This window comes from Microcaecilia unicolor, chromosome 1 (genome assembly GCF_901765095.1).
Source record: "Microcaecilia unicolor chromosome 1, aMicUni1.1, whole genome shotgun sequence".
Taxonomy (NCBI): Eukaryota; Metazoa; Chordata; class Amphibia; order Gymnophiona; family Siphonopidae; genus Microcaecilia; species Microcaecilia unicolor.
The window spans coordinates 510,445,809-510,465,273 of record NC_044031.1 but is presented as its reverse complement, the minus strand read 5'-3'; the positions used below and the strand labels follow the sequence as shown (position 1 = coordinate 510,465,273).

Sequence of the window (19,465 nt, the reverse complement as noted above, 5' to 3'; positions counted from 1 at the left end):
AAAAGAAATTCACACTTCTCATCGTGACCCCTGCCACACTTTATAATAAATTCAATGTGGACCATCATTAAGACATGTTTGTGTATTTTATATATTTTTATTTCATTGTTTATCTCCAGTTATTTGTAACTAGGTCTCATTGCATACAATGGGACCTGTGCTAAAATATAACAAGTTAGTGGTAAAATAAAACATCTTAACAATAGCCCATGTTGGCAACAACTCCCTAAAGGAGGAGCTGGCTGATTTTTTTTGTAAGGGGAGGTGGGGAGGCAGGGTCCATGATGTGTGAATTCCTTTTGGCATTAAGTTCAACCAGCATGAAGAAGGGAGCCCCTGATTCAGGCTTTGGTTGTCAAAAACACCCTTAGCCCTTTAAGATTCAGGCAGATTGTGGATTTTGATGTACAGTTCTGTAACAGATGAGTGTTACTTTATGAAAATGTAAAGCTGGAACCCTGAATTTCAAAGTGCATGATGTTTTAATAATTGTGGAAACTTGACTAGGCTCATGTTGGATTGATTTTTACTTTTTGATCATTATGAGAAATACTATAATTTTCTGTTGAAGGAGTATTGAAGGTACAGTGATTTGATGAGAGCACTATTTCTGAAGGGTTAATGATTGATGCAGCTACATAGGTCTTTTGCCACATGAAGTTGGTACTTCAGTAGGTCTGGTGACCTTACGGAATTGGTTGAGTAGTTTTCTGTGATATCCTTCTATCATATAATTTTTACAAAATATATTAGGATTAATATTCAAAGGCGTTTAGCCAGGCAGGAGAGGTTCCTTCCTTGTTAAACCCACTGAAGTGGTCAGCCACTGATATTCAGCAGCACTTAACTAGATAGTGCTGCTATATATCAGCTCTAACTGGCCATGTACAAACCGGCTAGGGCAGGCAGAGCTGCTATTTAACTGGTTATTGATGATATTCAATCCGCTAACTAGCTAAATAAGCTTATATATCTTTACCAACTACAAAGGAATTGTCTATATAGTTCAGTGAGAAGACTGTGAACCTTATAATTCAAATTAATAATAATCTATAGTCATCGTTGGACAAGAAGATTACAATTTTAATTGGAAATGGTAGTATTCTTGCTGATAGACTAAGTAACAAATTTAAAACAAATCAGAGAAACTTTTTCTTCACTGAACATTTAATTAAACTCTGGAATTTATTGTCAGAGCATTTGCGACAAGCAATTAGCTTAGCAGGGTGTAAAAAAGAACATATGAAACGCCAAGATCGCCAAGATAACAATTTAAACCACATAGTCCTCAGGAGGAGAAAGATCATACTTGGGGGCAGGGCTGGAGGGGGGAGTGTCAATGAAATAGCCATTTTAGAGAGAGTACAGAAAAATAGGATACTCACTGTGTAGGACTGGAACAGTTGGTCTCCAACCACGATCATCACAGCTCTGTCCTCCTTCAATTATGCTCCTCTCTGCTTACACACAGCTCACCTCACACACTGAGTGAAAATCACTGCACTAACTATATTGCCAATTGCCCACCACTCTCCCCCATACACTACTAAGCCCATAAAATGGCCTACCCGACCCTTACCACACACTACTTAACTATGTGGCAGCAGTGGTGGTAAATGTAGCCAACACAAGGACCAATCAGGGTCCCCTCATCTTGTGACATCCAGGAGTATTACTGAGGCGAGAATAAGTCAGGCTGTGTGGGGGAGCCGGCGGCTGGAAATGGAATTCCATGCTCACGATAAATGCAGTTTTTTGTTTGTTTTTTTTAAACCACGGGAACGGTAAAAAGCTTTGTTCCCGCGCTAAAAAAATAAGCCTGCATTACCGGGAGCATTGAGTTTCACTTCCAGCTGCGACCATCTGTGGTGAAGCAAGTTGTGGCAGCTGGGTCTTTTCCTCCTGAGGTTCTGCAGCGTCATTTTCTCCTTGAAGTAGCCCGAGCATGAGATCAAGCCGCCCTTGTCCGCAAAGCTCCCGCTGCTCCAAGCAAAAAGAAAATCAAGCCAGAGGTTTGAATCTGCCTTAAAGGCGCAGGTACTGTGGAAACGGATAGCCAGGAACCTGCATTATAGGGCAAGAACCACCCTGTGTCTTTACTCTTTAATGCTGGTTCCTGGCTGCCCGCTTCTGTAGGATCTGTGACTTTAAGGAAGATTTAGAGCTCTGGCTTGTTTTTTTTGCCACGTCAGGTCTAAAAAGCACTTGAAGGAAGCAGCACAAAAAGATTGGAGTTCTAGGTAGGTAGGTGTTAAGAGGCTCATGCACTCCCCATTGGAACCTCTTAGGAACTACTTCCATGCCTGCAGGATTCCTATGGACCTAGCTATTCATCACAATAAGGGCTTCTTTTGCAAAGCCATGCTGCTGATTCTTGGTGCTGCAAATGAAGCCCATTCAATTCCTTTGGGCTTCCTCTCGTTGACTGCATGGACATCGTTCCGCGGGTTTGTTAAAGAAGCTTAAGTCTGGTAAAGAGGTTCGCGGCACACCAATTTAAAAATGCTGTATTATATATATGCAAAACCGGAACTTCCATAATTACAACATTCTAAAACTCAACCATAGAAAGAAAGAAATGCATGGGAGAAGAGGGGACGAGAATTATGCTCCAGGTAGCTCAAGCCATTGATCCTTTGGCTCTGTCCGCTTTACATGCAAAGACTGCTGATTTGTTATAGCATGTAATGATGAGAAGGAAGCCATATCTATATGAGGGGATAATGAGGAATGTTTAGGTATATAGCACTTGAGTCCTTGGGATTCACATGTAGTAGTATGCCATCAGAAACTGCTAGATAAAATAAGCAAATCTTGCTGGAGCACAGGATTCTAGCAGTAAGATGGAAACATTGTTCTGAGTCGAGAATATTTAATTTCTCATTATCCGCATTTTAATTTTTCAGTGTATTACCTCTTGCAAAATTAAGGTACTGCATCCAACAGAGCATGGAACCGAGCATGGAAAGCTTTTTGTTTATATTAAGAGTAAAATAATTTCCTCTTTTGTAGCTGGCATGGACACCATTCCTAGCTGCATTCAGTGTGGGTCTGCAAGACTGTGATGATACAGAAGTGGCTTCACTTTGTTTGGAGGGCATACGATGTGCAATCAGAATTGCGTGTATCTTCAGTATACAGGTAAACTAAAGCTTTCATATGTTTTTAATTCTACTTTTAGAAAACAGATGAGATCACATTATTCCTTATATACACTGAATTGGTTCCCCTTCCCCCTCATTACCACTATGATGTCTCAACACTTTGCTTGTCAAAAGTAATCAGGCAAATTACACCTATTCCCTAGTGAGCAAGGCATTCTAATTTGGTCATTTTATTTGATCAGACTAATAATATTGAGGTGATTACTTTACCAACACAGTATCCCCTCTTGTAGTATACCACTTCCATTAAATGTGGTGTTCTCGGTACTGGCCCCATCCCTTGCAAACATTTTCAAGAGACTACTCTGCCATATGTCCCTATCCTAGAGCAGAACTTGTTTATTTAAAAAGGATTATACTGCCTAACCCCTCCTCCTAAAAAAACAATTATCACCAAACTATCCTCCAAATCTAGGAACTACCAAAGGATTCCTTAATTTAAATATCTGTGGACAACTATTTAAACTCATCCAGTGGAGGAATTTCTTGAAAAGCACCAAAAAAAGACAAAGATAAGTCCTGTATGGTGGATGCAAAGGTGGTGGAACTTGGAGGATGTAATCAGTCAGTTCTGCAAACTGAAGAGTAGTAAATCGACGGGACCTGATGGTATTCATCCCAGAGTATTAATAGAACTGAAAAATGCACTTGTAGAGCTACTGTTAGTAATATGCAATCTATCCCTAAAATCGAGTGTGGTACCGGAAGACTGGAGGGTAGCCAATGTTACGCCGATTTTTAAAAAAGGTTCCAGAGGAGATCCGGGAAATTATAGACCGGTGAGTCTGACGTCAGTACTGGGCAAAATGGTAGAGGCTATTGTCAAGAATAAAATTACAGAGCACATACAGTGGTGGAAATAAGTATTTGATCCCTTGCTGATTTTGTAAGTTTGCCCACTGACAAAGACATTAGCAGCCCATAATTGAAGGGTAGGTTATTGGTAACAGTGAGAGATAGCACATCACAAATTAAATCCGGAAAATCACATTGTGGAAAGTATATGAATTTATTTGCATTCTGCAGAGGGAAATAAGTATTTGATCCCCCACCAACCAGTAAGAGATCTGGCCCCTACAGACCAGGTAGATGCTCCAAATCAACTCGTTACCTGCATGACAGACAGCTGTCGGCAATGGTCACCTGTATGAAAGACACCTGTCCACAGACTCAGTGAATCAGTCAGACTCTAACCTCTACAAAATGGCCAAGAGCAAGGAGCTGTCTAAGGATGTCAGGGACAAGATCATACACCTGCACAAGGCTGGAATGGGCTACAAAACCATCAGTAAGACGCTGGGCGAGAAGGAGACAACTGTTGGTGCCATAGTAAGAAAATGGAAGAAGTACAAAATGACTGTCAATCGACAAAGATCTGGGGCTCCACGCAAAATCTCACCTCGTGGGGTATCCTTGATCATGAGGAAGGTTAGAAATCAGCCTACAACTACAAGGGGGGAACTTGTCAATGATCTCAAGGCAGCTGGGACCACTGTCACCACGAAAACCATTGGTAACACATTACGACATAACGGATTGCAATCCTGCAGTGCCCGCAAGGTCCCCCGGCTCCGGAAGGCACATGTGACGGCCCGTCTGAAGTTTGCCAGTGAACACCTGGATGATGCCGAGAGTGATTGGGAGAAGGTGCTGTGGTCAGATGAGACAAAAATTGAGCTCTTTGGCATGAACTCAACTCGCCGTGTTTGGAGGAAGAGAAATGCTGCCTATGACCCAAAGAACACCGTCCCCACTGTCAAGCATGGAGGTGGAAATGTTATGTTTTGGGGGTGTTTCTCTGCTAAGGGCACAGGACTACTTCACCGCATCAATGGGAGAATGGATGGGGCCATGTACCGTACAATTCTGAGTGACAACCTCCTTCCCTCCGCCAGGGCCTTAAAAATGGGTCGTGGCTGGGTCTTCCAGCACGACAATGACCCAAAACATACAGCCAAGGCAACAAAGGAGTGGCTCAGGAAGAAGCACATTAGGGTCATGGAGTGGCCTAGCCAGTCACCAGACCTTAATCCCATTGAAAACTTATGGAGGGAGCTGAAGCTGCGAGTTGCCAAGCGACAGCCCAGAACTCTTAATGATTTAGAGATGATCTGCAAAGAGGAGTGGACCAAAATTCCTCCTGACATGTACCTCATCATCAACTACAGAAGACGTCTGACCGCTGTGCTTGCCAACAAGGGTTTTGCCACCAAGTATTAGGTCTTGTTTGCCAGAGGGATTAAATACTTATTTCCCTCTGCAGAATGCAAATAAATTCATATACTTTCCACAATGTGATTTTCCGGATTTAATTTGTGATGTGCTATCTCTCACTGTTACCAATAACCTACCCTTCAATTATGGGCTGCTCATGTCTTTGTCAGTGGGCAAACTTACAAAATCAGCAAGGGATCAAATACTTATTTCCACCACTGTACAAAAACATGGGCTGATGAGACAAAGTCAGCACGGATTTAGTGAAGGGAAGTGTTGCCTCACAAATCTACTGCATTTTTTTGAGGGGGTGAACAAACATGTGGACAATGGGGAGCCGGTGGATATTGTGTATCTGGATTTTCAAAAGGCGTTTGACAAAGTGCCTCATGAAAGACTCCTGAGGAAACTGGAGAGTCATGGGATCGGAGGTAGGGTATTTCTATGGATTAAGAGCTGGTTGAAAGATAGAAAGCAAAAAGTAGGGTTGAATGGTCAGTATTCTTAGTGGAGAAGGGTAGTTAGTGGGATCCCGCAGGGGTCTGTGTTGGGACCGCTGCTTTTTAACATATTTATAAACAACCTAGAGACGGGAGTAACTAGTGAGGTAATTAAATTCGCAGATGACACAAAATTATTCAGGGTCGTTAAGTCGCAGGAGGAGTGTGAAAGATTACAGGAAGACCTCGCAAGACTGGGGGATTGGGCGTGCAAGTGGCAGATGAAGTTCAATGTTGACAAGTGCAAAGTGATGCATGTGGGGAAGAGGAACCCAAATTACAGCTATGTCATGCAAGGTTCCGCGTTAGGAGTTACGGACCTAGAAAGGGATCTGGGAGTCATCGTGGATTATGAATGTCGGCCAGCTAGTCCTCAGACTCCATAAGGTCTGCTCTCCCTCATATATAAGTAAATACAAATCTATTTTATCTAAGTGTCCACCACAGTGATGCATAGAATTTCTATTTATATTATAAAGAAGGAGAGACGGAGTCAGAAGGCTAGAAGTATATGAGAAAAAGATGCTTTTATTATCTTACCAATTGAGCTTCAGATAACAATTTCAAATTAGGCAGTACAGCAATCAAGGCAAATCATTCAGCACAGGCCTCAGGCTTTTTCTCAGAGAGATAGTTACAGGTCACAAGTCGTGAATACTCAGTAAAACATCTCTGATTCCTATTAAGTAGGGTACATCTTTTATACTTTTCCCTGTACGTTGCAGCCTATTGAGGCCGCGTCAAAATACATCATTTTCTCCGCCTTCTCAAACTTCCCCTAACACCACTTTCGGGATAGATTCTAGTTCTGTATTTACACCATCTGTCTTTCTGTTTATTAGCACTTATTTCTTAGGTAATCTATATTCTTAATTATAATTCACAATAAATCATCACATTTTCTGTGTACTCAAGGTCATTAGTGTTAAGTCAAACCACAAGTTTCGTTATTCTTCACTTTGCTCCAAGTTCCCCTATATCACCTTTCCATTACTATATGCTTTTTCCATTAGATGGCTCTATCGTCATTTTACAAATATCAAAAAGTCCCTTGTTTAATGGAGCAGTTGCTAACAGCCATGCTCTTATCTCATGTTGGCATCATTATAACACACGGAACATCTGTGCTGGGTGACAAAGTTCATTAGAGCACTTCTGCTTTCATAATGATCTGTACAAACTTATTTTATGCAATCCTTTTAACCTTGAGGCCAAGCTACACACACACACAGATATGCTAGCTGGTAATACTGCATATAGGGTCACAGGTCATGTCCAGCATAGGCCTGAAACCCCCCATATTAACAGTAAGACGTTAAAAACTTCTGCTCAGTGTGCTGCAGTGGCTAAGAAAGCGCACACAATGTTGAGTATTATTAGTAGAGGAGTGTGGTAGCCGTGTTAGTCCACTCTTAAGGTTATCAATAGAAATCAAACAAAATAAAACATGGAAAAGAAAATAAGATGATACTTTTTTTATTGGACATAACTTAATACATTTCTTGATTAGCTTTCGAAGGTCGCCCTTCTTCCTCAGATCGGAAATAAGCAAATGTGCTAGCTGACAGTGTATGCTTTCACTTATATACACTGTCAGCTAGCACATTTGCTTATTTCCGATCTGAGGAAGAAGGGCGACCTTCGAAAGCTAATCAAGAAATGTATTAAGTTATGTCCAATAAAAAAGGTATCATCTTATTTTCTTTTCCATGTTTTATTTTGTTTGAGTATTATTAGGAAAGGGATGGAAAACAAACACAAGGATGTTATAATGCCGTTGTATCGCTCCACGGTGCGACCGCACCTCGAGTATTGTGTCCAATTCTGGTCGCCGCGTCTCAAAAAAGATATAAAGGAATTAGAGAAGGTGCAGAGAAGGGCGATGACAATGATAAAGGGAATGGAACGACTTCCCTATGAGGAAAGGCTGAGAAGGTTAGGGCTTTTCAGCTTGGAGAAAAGGCGGCTGAGGGGTGATATGATAGAAGTCTACAAGATAATGAGCGGAGTAGAGCGGACAGATGTGACGCATTTGTTTACACTTTCAAACAACAACAAAACCAGGGGACACAAGATGAAGCTAGAATATGGTAAATTTAAAACAAATAGGAGAAAGGTTTTCTTTACTCAGCATGTAGTTAGACTCTGGAACTCGTTGCCGGAGAATGTAGTAACAGCAGCTGGCCTTACGGAATTTAAAGGGGGTTTGGACAGATTCCTGAGGGGAAAAGCCCATTGAACATTATTAATTTTTTTTTTTTTTTTTTTGGGGGGGGGGGGGGGGGGGGAGTGGTTTACCAGGTTCTTGAAGCTTGGATTGGCCGCTGTCGGAGACAGGATGCTGGGCTTGATGGACCCTTGGTCTTTTCCCAGTATGGCAGTGCTTATGCACTTATGTACTCTGTATAAAGTCGTGGTTACAGGGGAAAGAATTTCATCTAGTGTTTGTATGTGGTCCCACGCCCTGTGACCACTCCTTTTATCCCACATTGCTGAAACATCTACAGCCACTCATGGACCTACCTATGTTAGTGGTGGGAGATATGACTATGACCTATAGCCAAGATATGGATAGCACATCTACATCTAGAGCTCCCACGGTACCCACCAGGTAAAGGGAGTCCTATCAGCCTTTGCGTCTGCCTTAGATTTGGTGGCCGTCTGCTTCACCCACAAGAGAGAGATTACACCCATCGCTCAAGAGCTCATGGTTCCGTGTCCCGGTTAGATTATATACTAGTACAGAGTAATCTGTTTGGATCCATGCAAACATCCATCATAGGGCCAGAAATGATCTCTGATCATTCCATGGTATGGGTTGATTTGATAGCCCCTAATTATTATCAGTCCTCAGCAGAGTGGCAGTTCCCCTCTTATCTAGCACATAAGAAGGATTTCAAGAAATATCTGGGAGATAAGTGGGAACCATTTTTAGCTAATAATTCACAACATGTGGATCAACCCACATTATTCTGGAATACCGCTAAAGTAATGTTAAGGGGCGACCTCAGCATACAGAAGTTTGAGAAACAAACGGCTGGCTCAAAGCATCATTAACCTAGAACATCAAGTTAGGAAAGATAAAAAGAGTACATTTGCTTGCAGACTTAGGATGCGAGGGATAAATTAATGGCCACCCAGGTTGCATTGAACAATATAATTCACGAGAAAACTCAGAGAAGTTTGTTATATTGTCACCACAAATGTTATAGGTTTGGTAATAAGCCTGGTAAATGCCTTGCAATGGTAGTGAAGCATTGGGGAGGGTCGAAAGTGGTCCATTCTTTGCAAACAACCTCTGGGTCGGTTTGCAAGCGTAGTGACCAAATAGCAGGTCTTTTTTTTAGCCATTTTCAGCAGTTATATGGGGGAGATGACTCCAAGACTATGACCTCCCAGTAGTTTTACGAAAGGCCAATCTCCCTAAATTATCGGAAGTAGACCTGAGTGGGCTTAATGCTCCATTATAGGCCAAGTAACTTCAATTGGCTATAAAATCTTTGAAGGGAACCTCGGCTCCTGGATTTGATGGTTATTTTAGTGTGTTTTATAAAATATTGCAACAGAAATTATTCAGACCCCCTGCTAGCCTTTTACCAGGAGGTAGTGGATGAACAACAGTTTCTCCATATAATAATATAGGCCTTGAAATCTTCTAGATTCATATCGCGCTATATCCCTTTTAAGTGTAGATGTTATTAGCGACCCGTTAGGCAGAATTTCTCCCCACGCTCATAGGACCTGAGCAGACAGGTTTTGTGTGCCGTCACCAATCAGTACACAATGTGAGAAAAATTTTATTAGCTCTATCCCACTGCCATGCGAAGGCCATTCCCATTTTATCAGTGAGTGTGGTTGCGGAAAAGACTTTTGATAAGGTCACCTGGAGACATATGTTTGAGGTATTGCAACATATTGGGATTAAGGGGTGGTTTAATGATGCTATACTGCCGGCCTTGTATTCTTCTCCGAAAGCACAACTACTAGTCTGTGGAACACGAACATCTAGTTTTTCCATTTTTAGAGGCATTAGGCAAGGATGTCCTCTGTCGCCTCTGTTGTTCGTGTTATGTTTGGAACCTTTATTATGAAGGATTATTGAGGACCAGGGAATACATGGGATCAGGGTAGGAAGAACTGAACTTAAAGTGATAGCATTTGCTGACAATTTATTTGTACTGTTAACAGATCCTCAGACTTCTTTAAATTCCTTACTGACGTTGTTCCAGGGGTTTGGCAATATATCAGGATTCTCCTTGAATCTTTCCAAAACTAAGGCAAAGTCAATGCTACCAGAAGTTAAGGCTAACTGGAAGGGGCATTTCCCATTTACTTGGGAAGACGGGGGATTAAAGTATTTGGGTATATACCTTCCTATTGATCTCACTCACATATGCCACTGTAATGTGTCTGCACTTTCAGAGGATACAGCTCAGAAGTTGCATACTTCGGAGGCATACCCTCTGTTGTTATATATGTTTAACATAATGCTAGTGCCTAAGTGGCTATATGTGTTTCAGTTGCTTCCTCTATATTTAGGGGACAGTGATGAGAAAAGATTACATAAATTGTTAAAGATTTTTGTGGCAGGGAAAGAGACCTTAATTGGCCGTGGAAGTCCTACTAAAACCAATGGCCCATACTCCTTAACATATGTTATTTGACGGTGGCATGCGGAATGAGACATCTCAACGACTGGTTTCGTGGTACAGATACTTACACAGTTAGGAGTTGGGCGATCTCCCACAGGTTGACATTAGCCACGTTCTGCACACCATGTCACTATGGCACCTGGGATCCATAAATCTTAATTTGCTATTTGCTACTGGGCATCGGGTGTGGTGCTGGCTTTGCCGGCAACATCACTTCTCATTCACTGTGACACCATATTTGTCAATATGCAATAATCCTGCCTCTCCTCCTGCACAGGTCCCTAGCATATTTTCCATCTGGTCATCAAAAGGCATAAAGTACATTTTGCAAGTGATATCAAATGAAGGCAAGGTGAAGCCTTTCCAGGAACTAGAAATAGAACATTCTTTACCCTCATCTCATTACTTTGCTTATATGCAGCTCTGCCACTATGTGTCTTCTTTGACTTGGACAGACCTTGCAGAAGATGTACAAGAGACCTTGGCGCAGGCATTAACCTTGGGTTTGCAACAGAGTGTGCCATCATAGATGCTTGCTGGACACTATGTCGGATGTGTGCTATGCTAAATTGGCGAAGTCATGGATGACAGACCTTTCTCATACAATTTCACTAGTAATGTTACAAACGTTTATAACAACTTTCCATAAAGAGGTGGACAATGTTCTTCACAAAGAGGCCCATTATAAGTTTGCCCTACAACTGTTTATCTCGCTGCATAGGGTGCATGCTGCAGTCTTCCCATCCCGGGGACGATGCCCGAAATGTGTGTAGCCCAATGCAAATTTGGGCCATATGTTTTGGAACTGTGCCCAGGTCTCATCTTTCTGGAAGTCCGTACATGATTACATGCGCACTTTATAGAACTGCACGGTCATTATAGATCCTTCTATCCGTTTTGACCCTTATGTTTTGGAGAACCAGTGCCACGAGGTATGAAAGGCTTTTATTCTCTCTCAGTATTGTTTGGTATTAAAACTATCTTGTATTTTTGGTTACAGCCTGTACCTCCATTATTTCAATGATGGCGTTGTTATCTGATTGACCAATTACGTTTGGAAAGTCTTCAAACTGAAGATTTTAACACTGAAAGGACAAGCAATCCAAGACCGATGGGAACTTTTTTGGCTGTCATTGCCCTAGTCTGCATGGAGTAGGCTGTTAAACTTATGATTTGTTTGTAATACTACAGACTGTATATTTCTCTAGTGGCATGCACTGTTTAATTTACCTTGCTGTTATTGGAAGGGTGAGAGGGAAGATATGGGAAGGGGATGGGATTTAAAGAGACTTATTAGGGGGGGCAAAAAATAGAGGAGGAGATAGAGGAGTGAATAGACAGATGGAGTGGACTTTGAAGGAAGAAATGCAGGTAGACTGAGTTGGAAGAAGAGGCTGAAATCTACAAGAGAGTTATAGTAGCCCTATACTACATCTGCGGCCAACCGGGCGAGGAGTATGGGAGAAAAAGTAACCTCCATGATACAGGACTGCAGCTGAAGCAGAGTCTTAAGGGTAAAGCCAAGTCTCAGGGCAAACAGATGGAAAGTACGGGAGATAAAGAGGGGGTGGATGTAGGAAAGTTTGTTGCAGACAGACCGAGCATTCCACAGAGCACACGAGAAAGGCAGAGAAGAAGGGGAGAGGAACAGAAATTAGATTGGAGACATCACTTTGTGACCTGCATGAATAAGATGAGAGCTGATGTGAAGGATTTGGATTGATACCCCCAGCAGAGAGCAGAAGAAGGAGCAAGAGAGTACGGAGGAGAGGCATGATGACAGTGCCGAAGACGAGATGTACTCAGACAGAATGGAGATGATTGAATGAAAGGAAGGAAGGAAACATTGAAGGTTGAGAGCTGAGAAGAAGGGAGAAGACAAAAGGGATGGTGAGAGTGAGATGATGAAAGCAGAAGGTGAGCAGTGTGTTCCTGCAGTATACATTGGTTTCAGATGGAGAAGGAGATTGGGAAGGGAAAGTACTAAGAAAAGGAACTGTACTGGAGCCATAAGAAATAGCAAAGAGAAAATACAATTTAGAGAAGATGTTTCAGCATGCGGCACCTGGAGCGAAGGCCCTGGGTGGATCAGGGTTGATCTAGGAGTCACCCCAGACTAGGCTGTGAGGATATGCAGATGGGCTGCAAGTCCTCCACAGCACCTGGAAGTAAGCTGGTGGAAACGGTAGGCAACTGGAGCGGAATCTCGGGGTGGACTTGGGAGTCACCATGGACTAGGCTGTGAGGATATGCAGATGGGCTGCAAGTCCTGCTCAGCACCTTGGAAGGCAGCTGGTGGAAGCGCTAGGCACCTGGAACGAAGGCCCTGGGTAGATTGGGGTGGAACTGGGAGTCACCTCGGACTAGGATGTGAGGATATGCAGATGAGCTTCAAGTTCTCCACAGCACCTGGAAGGCAGCTGGTGGAAGTGCTAAGTACCTGGAGTGAAGGCCCTGGGTGGATCAGGGCCTGGACAATACACTGAAATCTTCTGTCCTGTATGTGGCAGCAGCCAAAAAAGCAAACTGATAGGATACAAAATAAAACAAAATACTATAAAGTTGCGACCTCACCTTCAATATTGTGTGCAGTTCTGGTTGCCATATAAGATATGGTGCTGCTTTTAACTCCTAACCCTTGTTCAGAACCCTTATTTTATCATCCTTACTTTAATATTCCCTTATCTCTTGTTTGTTCTGTCTGTCCTAATTAGATTGTAAGCTCTGTCGAGCAGGGACTGTCTCTTCATGTTCAAGTGTACAGCGCTGCGTATGTCTAGTAGAGCTTTAGAAATAAGTAGTAGTAATATGGTGGAACTAGAAAAAGTTCAAAGAAGGGCCACTGAAATGATAAAGGGAATGGAACTCCTCTCATATGAAAAAAGATTTAAGAAGTTAGGGCTTTTCAGCTTGGAAAAGAGACGGATATGGGGGGGATATGGTAGAGGTCTGCAAACTCCTGAGTGGTGTAGAACGGGTAAACATGAATCCATTATTTATTCTTTAAAAAATTACTAAGACTAGATGACACTCAATTAAGTTACATGGTAATATCTATTTTTAATGAATAGAAGGAAATATTTTTTCACTCAACAAATAGTTAAGCTTTAGAACTCGTTACCAGAGAATGTTGTTTAAAAAAGGCTCAAGACAAGCTCCTGGAGGAAAAGCTCATAGTCTGCTATTGAGTTAGAAATGGGGAAAACCACTGTTGTCCCTGGGTTTGGTAACATGGAATCTTGGCATTATTTGGGATCCTGCCTGGTACTTGTGACCTGGATTGGCCACTGCTGGAAGCAGTAAGCTGGGCTAGATTGACCATGAGTCTGACATAGTATGGCTATTCTTATGTTCTTATGGCATGACAGCATGAATTGTAAGGTTGTCATATTTTCTAAAAGATGATCCCCATAAGTATCATATATATGGGGAAAATTTGGGGGAAATAGTCATTTAATGTTTCACATAAAGTGCAGTTTCATAGTTAGCTCAGAGCTAGGTGCAGTCAGATGTAATAGCTATTGCCCTATTCTGATAAGGCTTGCAATCTGTACCTGAGGCAACTGAAATTTAGCTTATGTAAGGCCACACAGAATATTAGCAGAATTTGAACCCTGACTTAACTGGTTCTTAGTCTGCTGTTCTAACTAGTAAATGACTATTCCACTCAGTCTGATATCAGATCCTTTCTAAAATTTTTCCTAAATTGCAGTGTAAAATCTTCCTACACACAAGAGAACTGCCTAAAGAAATAAGTGACATCACACAAACAACCTTATTTACCAATATTTTTCTGTTTGCAGCTTGAAAGAGATGCTTATGTCCAGGCTCTGGCAAGATTTACATTACTAACCGTGAGTTCTGGTATCACTGAAATGAAGCAGAAGAACATTGATACAATAAAAACTCTCATTACAGTGGCACATACGGATGGAAACTATTTAGGAAATTCATGGCATGAGGTACAAAGCAATTTAATTTTCATTAGTATTTAGCAGATTAATACACAAACTTGTACATAATATGTTCATGTGTATATTTACGTAAATGTGTGTACTTTATTTGAGGCTAATCAGGTATGCAAGCGTTATGCTTTTGGAGGGTAATCTTATAAACCATTTTTGCTTGTAAATGAATGTGAATAAAATTAGGTTATGCCTAAATGTATAAACAGTTCAAGCCCATGCTCAGAAAAAGCTTGGGTGGAATCATTATTTACATATGTATTTTATAGAATACAAGTGTACATTTTACACCTGAGTCAAGTAGGTGTAATGTCCATGCCTTCAATCCAGGTGCAATTTCTGCAAAATTGTGTTACTATTTTATAAAGGCTGTTAGAGACCTGTGTGTCTGTATAAAATAGGCAAGCAATAGTAACCTTCCTATCCTATTACCCTCATGGTGTCCCAGCAGATAATGTTACCCCTTATCTATGCTAATTGTTTCTTATACCACTTCATCCAGGCTATCCATGCCTTTTTCAGCTTTCTACCGCAGCTACTTAAATGATAGAAGCTTTAGAGCCCCTCAAAATCTTATTTATTGACTCATCCTCTTATTTGTCATCCTGATTTCCCCTCACAATGTTTGACATGAGAAGAAAAAGTAAAACAGTTTTCTCTAAAGATGTTGGTTTTGCTTTAAGAATTGGCCACTGTTGGAAGCAGGATACTGGGCTAAATAGACCATTGGTCTGACCCAATATGGCTATTCTTATGTTCTTAGAGATTAGTAGTTTGTATGCATGGGCAATCTGGATAGGTTTAATCATTTTGGGTGCCCTTCTTTGAGCCTTTTCTAATTCTGCTATACCTTTTTTAATATACAATGACCAGAATTGCACACCATGAAGCAAAGCAGAGGCATTATAATATTATTTGTCTTATTTTCTGTCCCTTTCTTGATAATTCCTAGCATTCTGTTTGGTTTTTTGGCCGCCATCTCAACACACTGACGCCTAAGGTGGAACCTAGCATCAAATAACAATGATTTGGATTATTCTTCGCAATGTGCATCACTTTGCATTTCTCCACATTAAATCTTATCTGCCATTTGGATGCCCAGTCTTCCAAGTTCCTAAGATCTTCCTGAAATTTTTCACAATCTGCTTGAGTTTTAAAAAATTTGAATATTTTTGAGTCGTCTGCAATTACCTCGTGCATCGTTCCCATTTCCAGATCATTAATAAATATGTTAAATAACACCGCTCCCAGTATAGATCCCTGGGGCACTCTACTATTCACCCTCCTCCACTGAGAGAATTGGCCTTTAAAGATCTTCTGTGCCTCTCCCATACTTTCTTATCTTTTAATGATTCTTATATCCCGCAACTTCCTTATTCAGGTTCTGTGCGGGTAACAATAAAGAGAACTTGGTCATTACCAAGGAATTTCTTGAATTGAGCTACAGTCCTCATCACCTCCACTGGGAAGCCTTTCTTTAAAGACATATTTCCTTAGATTACTCCTGATCTCTGTCCCCTTTTACTTTCATCCTATGTCCTCTGGTTTCAGAGCTTCCTGTCTATTAGAACAGCCTGCTTCTTGTACATTTATGATACAGAGATATTTAAATGTCTCCATCATGATCTCCTCTCTTCCACCTTTGTTTCTATATATATATATATATATATATATATATATATATATATATATATATATATATATATCTCTTTAAGTCTATCTCTCCATATGCTTTATGACAGACTACTGATTATTTTAATAGCCACCGTCTGGACTGACCCCATCCTATTTATATCTTTTTGAAGTTTTGGTCTCCAGAATTGTAGACAGTACTTTAAAAAGATATCTCACCAGAGGCTTTTACAAAGGCACTGCCACCTCATTTTTCCAGTTGGCCATTCTTCTTCCTATGCACCCAAACATCCTTCTAGCATATGCTGTGCCTTTTCTACCTGTTTGGCCACCTTATGATCACCCCATCCCAGTCTTCTTTCGTGCAAATAAATATTTCTTTACTCCTTATACTGTACCACCCCCTTGGGATTTTGTAGCCCAAAGCCCAAATGAATGGCCCTGCATTATTTAACATTAAATCTTAGCTGCCAAGTTCTAGACCATTCTTCAAGCATTGCTAGATCCATCCTCATATAATCCGTACCATCCATGTTGTCTGCCCTCTTGAGATTTTGGTACCATCCACAAAGAATCAGACTTTACCAAATATCTCTTCCTCAATATCCACTTGCAAAAATGTTAAAAAGAACCGATTCCTATGGCATACCACTAATAATGCTCATGCCCTGAGAGTAAACTCTGTTAACTACCTCCCTTTGTTGCCTTCTACTTGACCAGTTTCTAATCCAATTAATTACTTTAGGTCCCTTGGTTTTCTGTGTGGAACCATTTGAAAGGCTTTGCTAAAATCTAAACATACTGTAGAAGCAACAGTACGTGTATGTCCAGAGTAAAGATCACACCTATCCCTGTCTCCTTGGCTCTTTATCTGCTTTTTTCTCTGGTAATAAGAACCAAGTATCAATGATTTTGAAAAAAAAAATGGTTCATTCAGGATAGCAACATAAACAATAAAGCTAATTCCTAGAAATAGCTCTGTTGAAAATCCTATCACTAATAGTTATTAGGTCTTAGATAAACAAAACCAAGTACCTAATGTTCGCTAATTCAATATCACCAATTTGGTTTAGCTTGCACTTCACAGATATATAACTGAACTATCTAACCCCGATCTGGTCTTTTAGTGGCAACTCTGATTCCAGGAACCTCTCTGGTTCCACGATAGTAGTTGAAATGTCTCTCCTTATACCGGCTCCAGCTGACCTGGTCTTAGTGAGCAGAAGTGAACAGACGTGTGGATATTCAGAAAAAGACACGTTACATTGATGTCTGAGTCAGAGACAACTGAAAAAGAAAATACAGTTTGAAAAACATAAATATCATTCAAAATACAGTGGTGGAAATAAGTATTTGATCCCTTGCTGATTTTGTAAGTTTGCCCACTGACAAAGACATGAGCAGCCCATAATTGAAGGGTAGGTTATTGGTAACAGTGAGAGATAGCACATCACAAATTAAATCCGGAAAATCACATTGTGGAAAGTATATGAATTTATTTGCATTCTGCAGAGGGAAATAAGTATTTAATCCCTCTGGCAAACAAGACCTAATACTTGGTGGCAAAACCCTTGTTGGCAAGCACAGCGGTCAGACGTCTTCTGTAGTTGATGATGAGGTTTGCACACATGTCAGGAGGAATTTTGGTCCACTCCTCTTTGCAGATCATCTCTAAATCATTAAGAGTTCTGGGCTGTCGCTTGGCAACTCGCAGCTTCAGCTCCCTCCATAAGTTTTCAATGGGATTAAGGTCTGGTGACTGGCTAGGCCACTCCATGACCCTAATGTGCTTCTTCCTGAGCCACTCCTTTGTTGCCTTGGCTGTATGTTTTGGGTCATTGTCGTGCTGGAAGACCCAGCCACGACCCATTTTTAAGGCCCTGGCGGAGGGAAGGAGGTTGTCACTCAGAATTGTACGGTACATGGCCCCATCCATTCTCCCATTGATGCGGTGAAGTAGTCCTGTGCCCTTAGCAGAGAAACACCCCCAAAACATAACATTTCCACCTCCATGCTTGACAGTGGGGACGGTGTTCTTTGGGTCATAGGCAGCATTTCTCTTCCTCCAAACACGGCGAGTTGAGTTCATGCCAAAGAGCTCAATTTTTGTCTCATCTGACCACAGCACCTTCTCCCAATCACTCTCGGCATCATCCAGGTGTTCACTGGCAAACTTCAGACGGGCCGTCACATGTGCCTTCCGGAGCAGGGGGACCTTGCGGGCACTGCAGGATTGCAATCCGTTATGTCGTAATGTGTTACCAATGGTTTTCGTGGTGACAGTGGTCCCAGCTGCCTTGAGATCATTGACAAGTTCCCCCCTTGTAGTTGTAGGCTGATTTCTAACCTTCCTCATGATCAAGGATACCCCACGAGGTGAGATTTTGCGTGGAGCCCCAGATCTTTGTCGATTGACAGTCATTTTGTACTTCTTCCATTTTCTTACTATGGCACCAACAGTTGTCTCCTTCTCGCCCAGCGTCTTACTGATGGTTTTGTAGCCCATTCCAGCCTTGTGCAGGTGTATGATCTTGTCCCTGACATCCTTAGACAGCTCCTTGCTCTTGGCCATTTTGTAGAGGTTAGAGTCTGACTGATTCACTGAGTCTGTGGACAGGTGTCTTTCATACAGGTGACCATTGCCGACAGCTGTCTGTCATGCAGGTAACGAGTTGATTTGGAGCATCTACCTTGTCTGTAGGGGCCAGATCTCTTACTGGTTGGTGGGGGATCAAATACTTATTTCCCTCTGCAGAATGCAAATAAATTCATATACTTTCCACAATGTGATTTTCCGGATTTAATTTGTGATGTGCTATCTCTCACTGTTACCAATAACCTACCCTTCAATTATGGGCTGCTCATGTCTTTGTCAGTGGGCAAACTTACAAAATCAGCAAGGGATCAAATACTTATTTCCACCACTGTATATAAATAAAAGGTCAATGATTCAAAATAATTTGAACATTTCTCAAAAATAACAAGTTACAAAGTATTCACAGTAGCTCACAGTATAATGTTAAGAGCTGCAAAACACATAAATATTTGGTCTTTTAGAGAACTGCCGGGTGAGTTAACCAATTTTATTTAAAAAAGAAGTTTATTTTGTCGGCTGTCTGCTTGCGATATTTACATACAAGCGTTCTATATGATCTTTGAGATTTTATTTTTTTGTGTTTTGTAGCCCTTTGAAGAGTTTCTGTTATATTTGATTTAATATTCTTGTTTTAATGTCTTTTGTATGTCATACTGTTAGGTACTTCATTGTTATCCTTTTATTTATATATTCTGGATGATATTTATGTTTTTGAAATTGTATTCTTTAATATGCCCTTGAT

At 41.2% G+C, this 19,465-nt stretch overlaps 1 protein-coding gene across 2 annotated transcripts in view; it reads left to right on the top strand.

Moving 5' to 3' along the window:
- The window catches only part of ARFGEF1 (ADP ribosylation factor guanine nucleotide exchange factor 1), a 456,734-nt gene that overhangs the window by 224,611 nt on the left and 212,658 nt on the right, over nt 1-19,465 (top strand). For both annotated transcript variants that reach the window (XM_030215298.1, XM_030215307.1), the window contains exons 20-21: nt 3,013-3,141; nt 14,334-14,492. In XM_030215298.1, the coding sequence (XP_030071158.1) occupies nt 3,013-3,141; nt 14,334-14,492 (288 nt within the window). The remainder of the gene's footprint in view (nt 1-3,012; nt 3,142-14,333; nt 14,493-19,465) is intronic.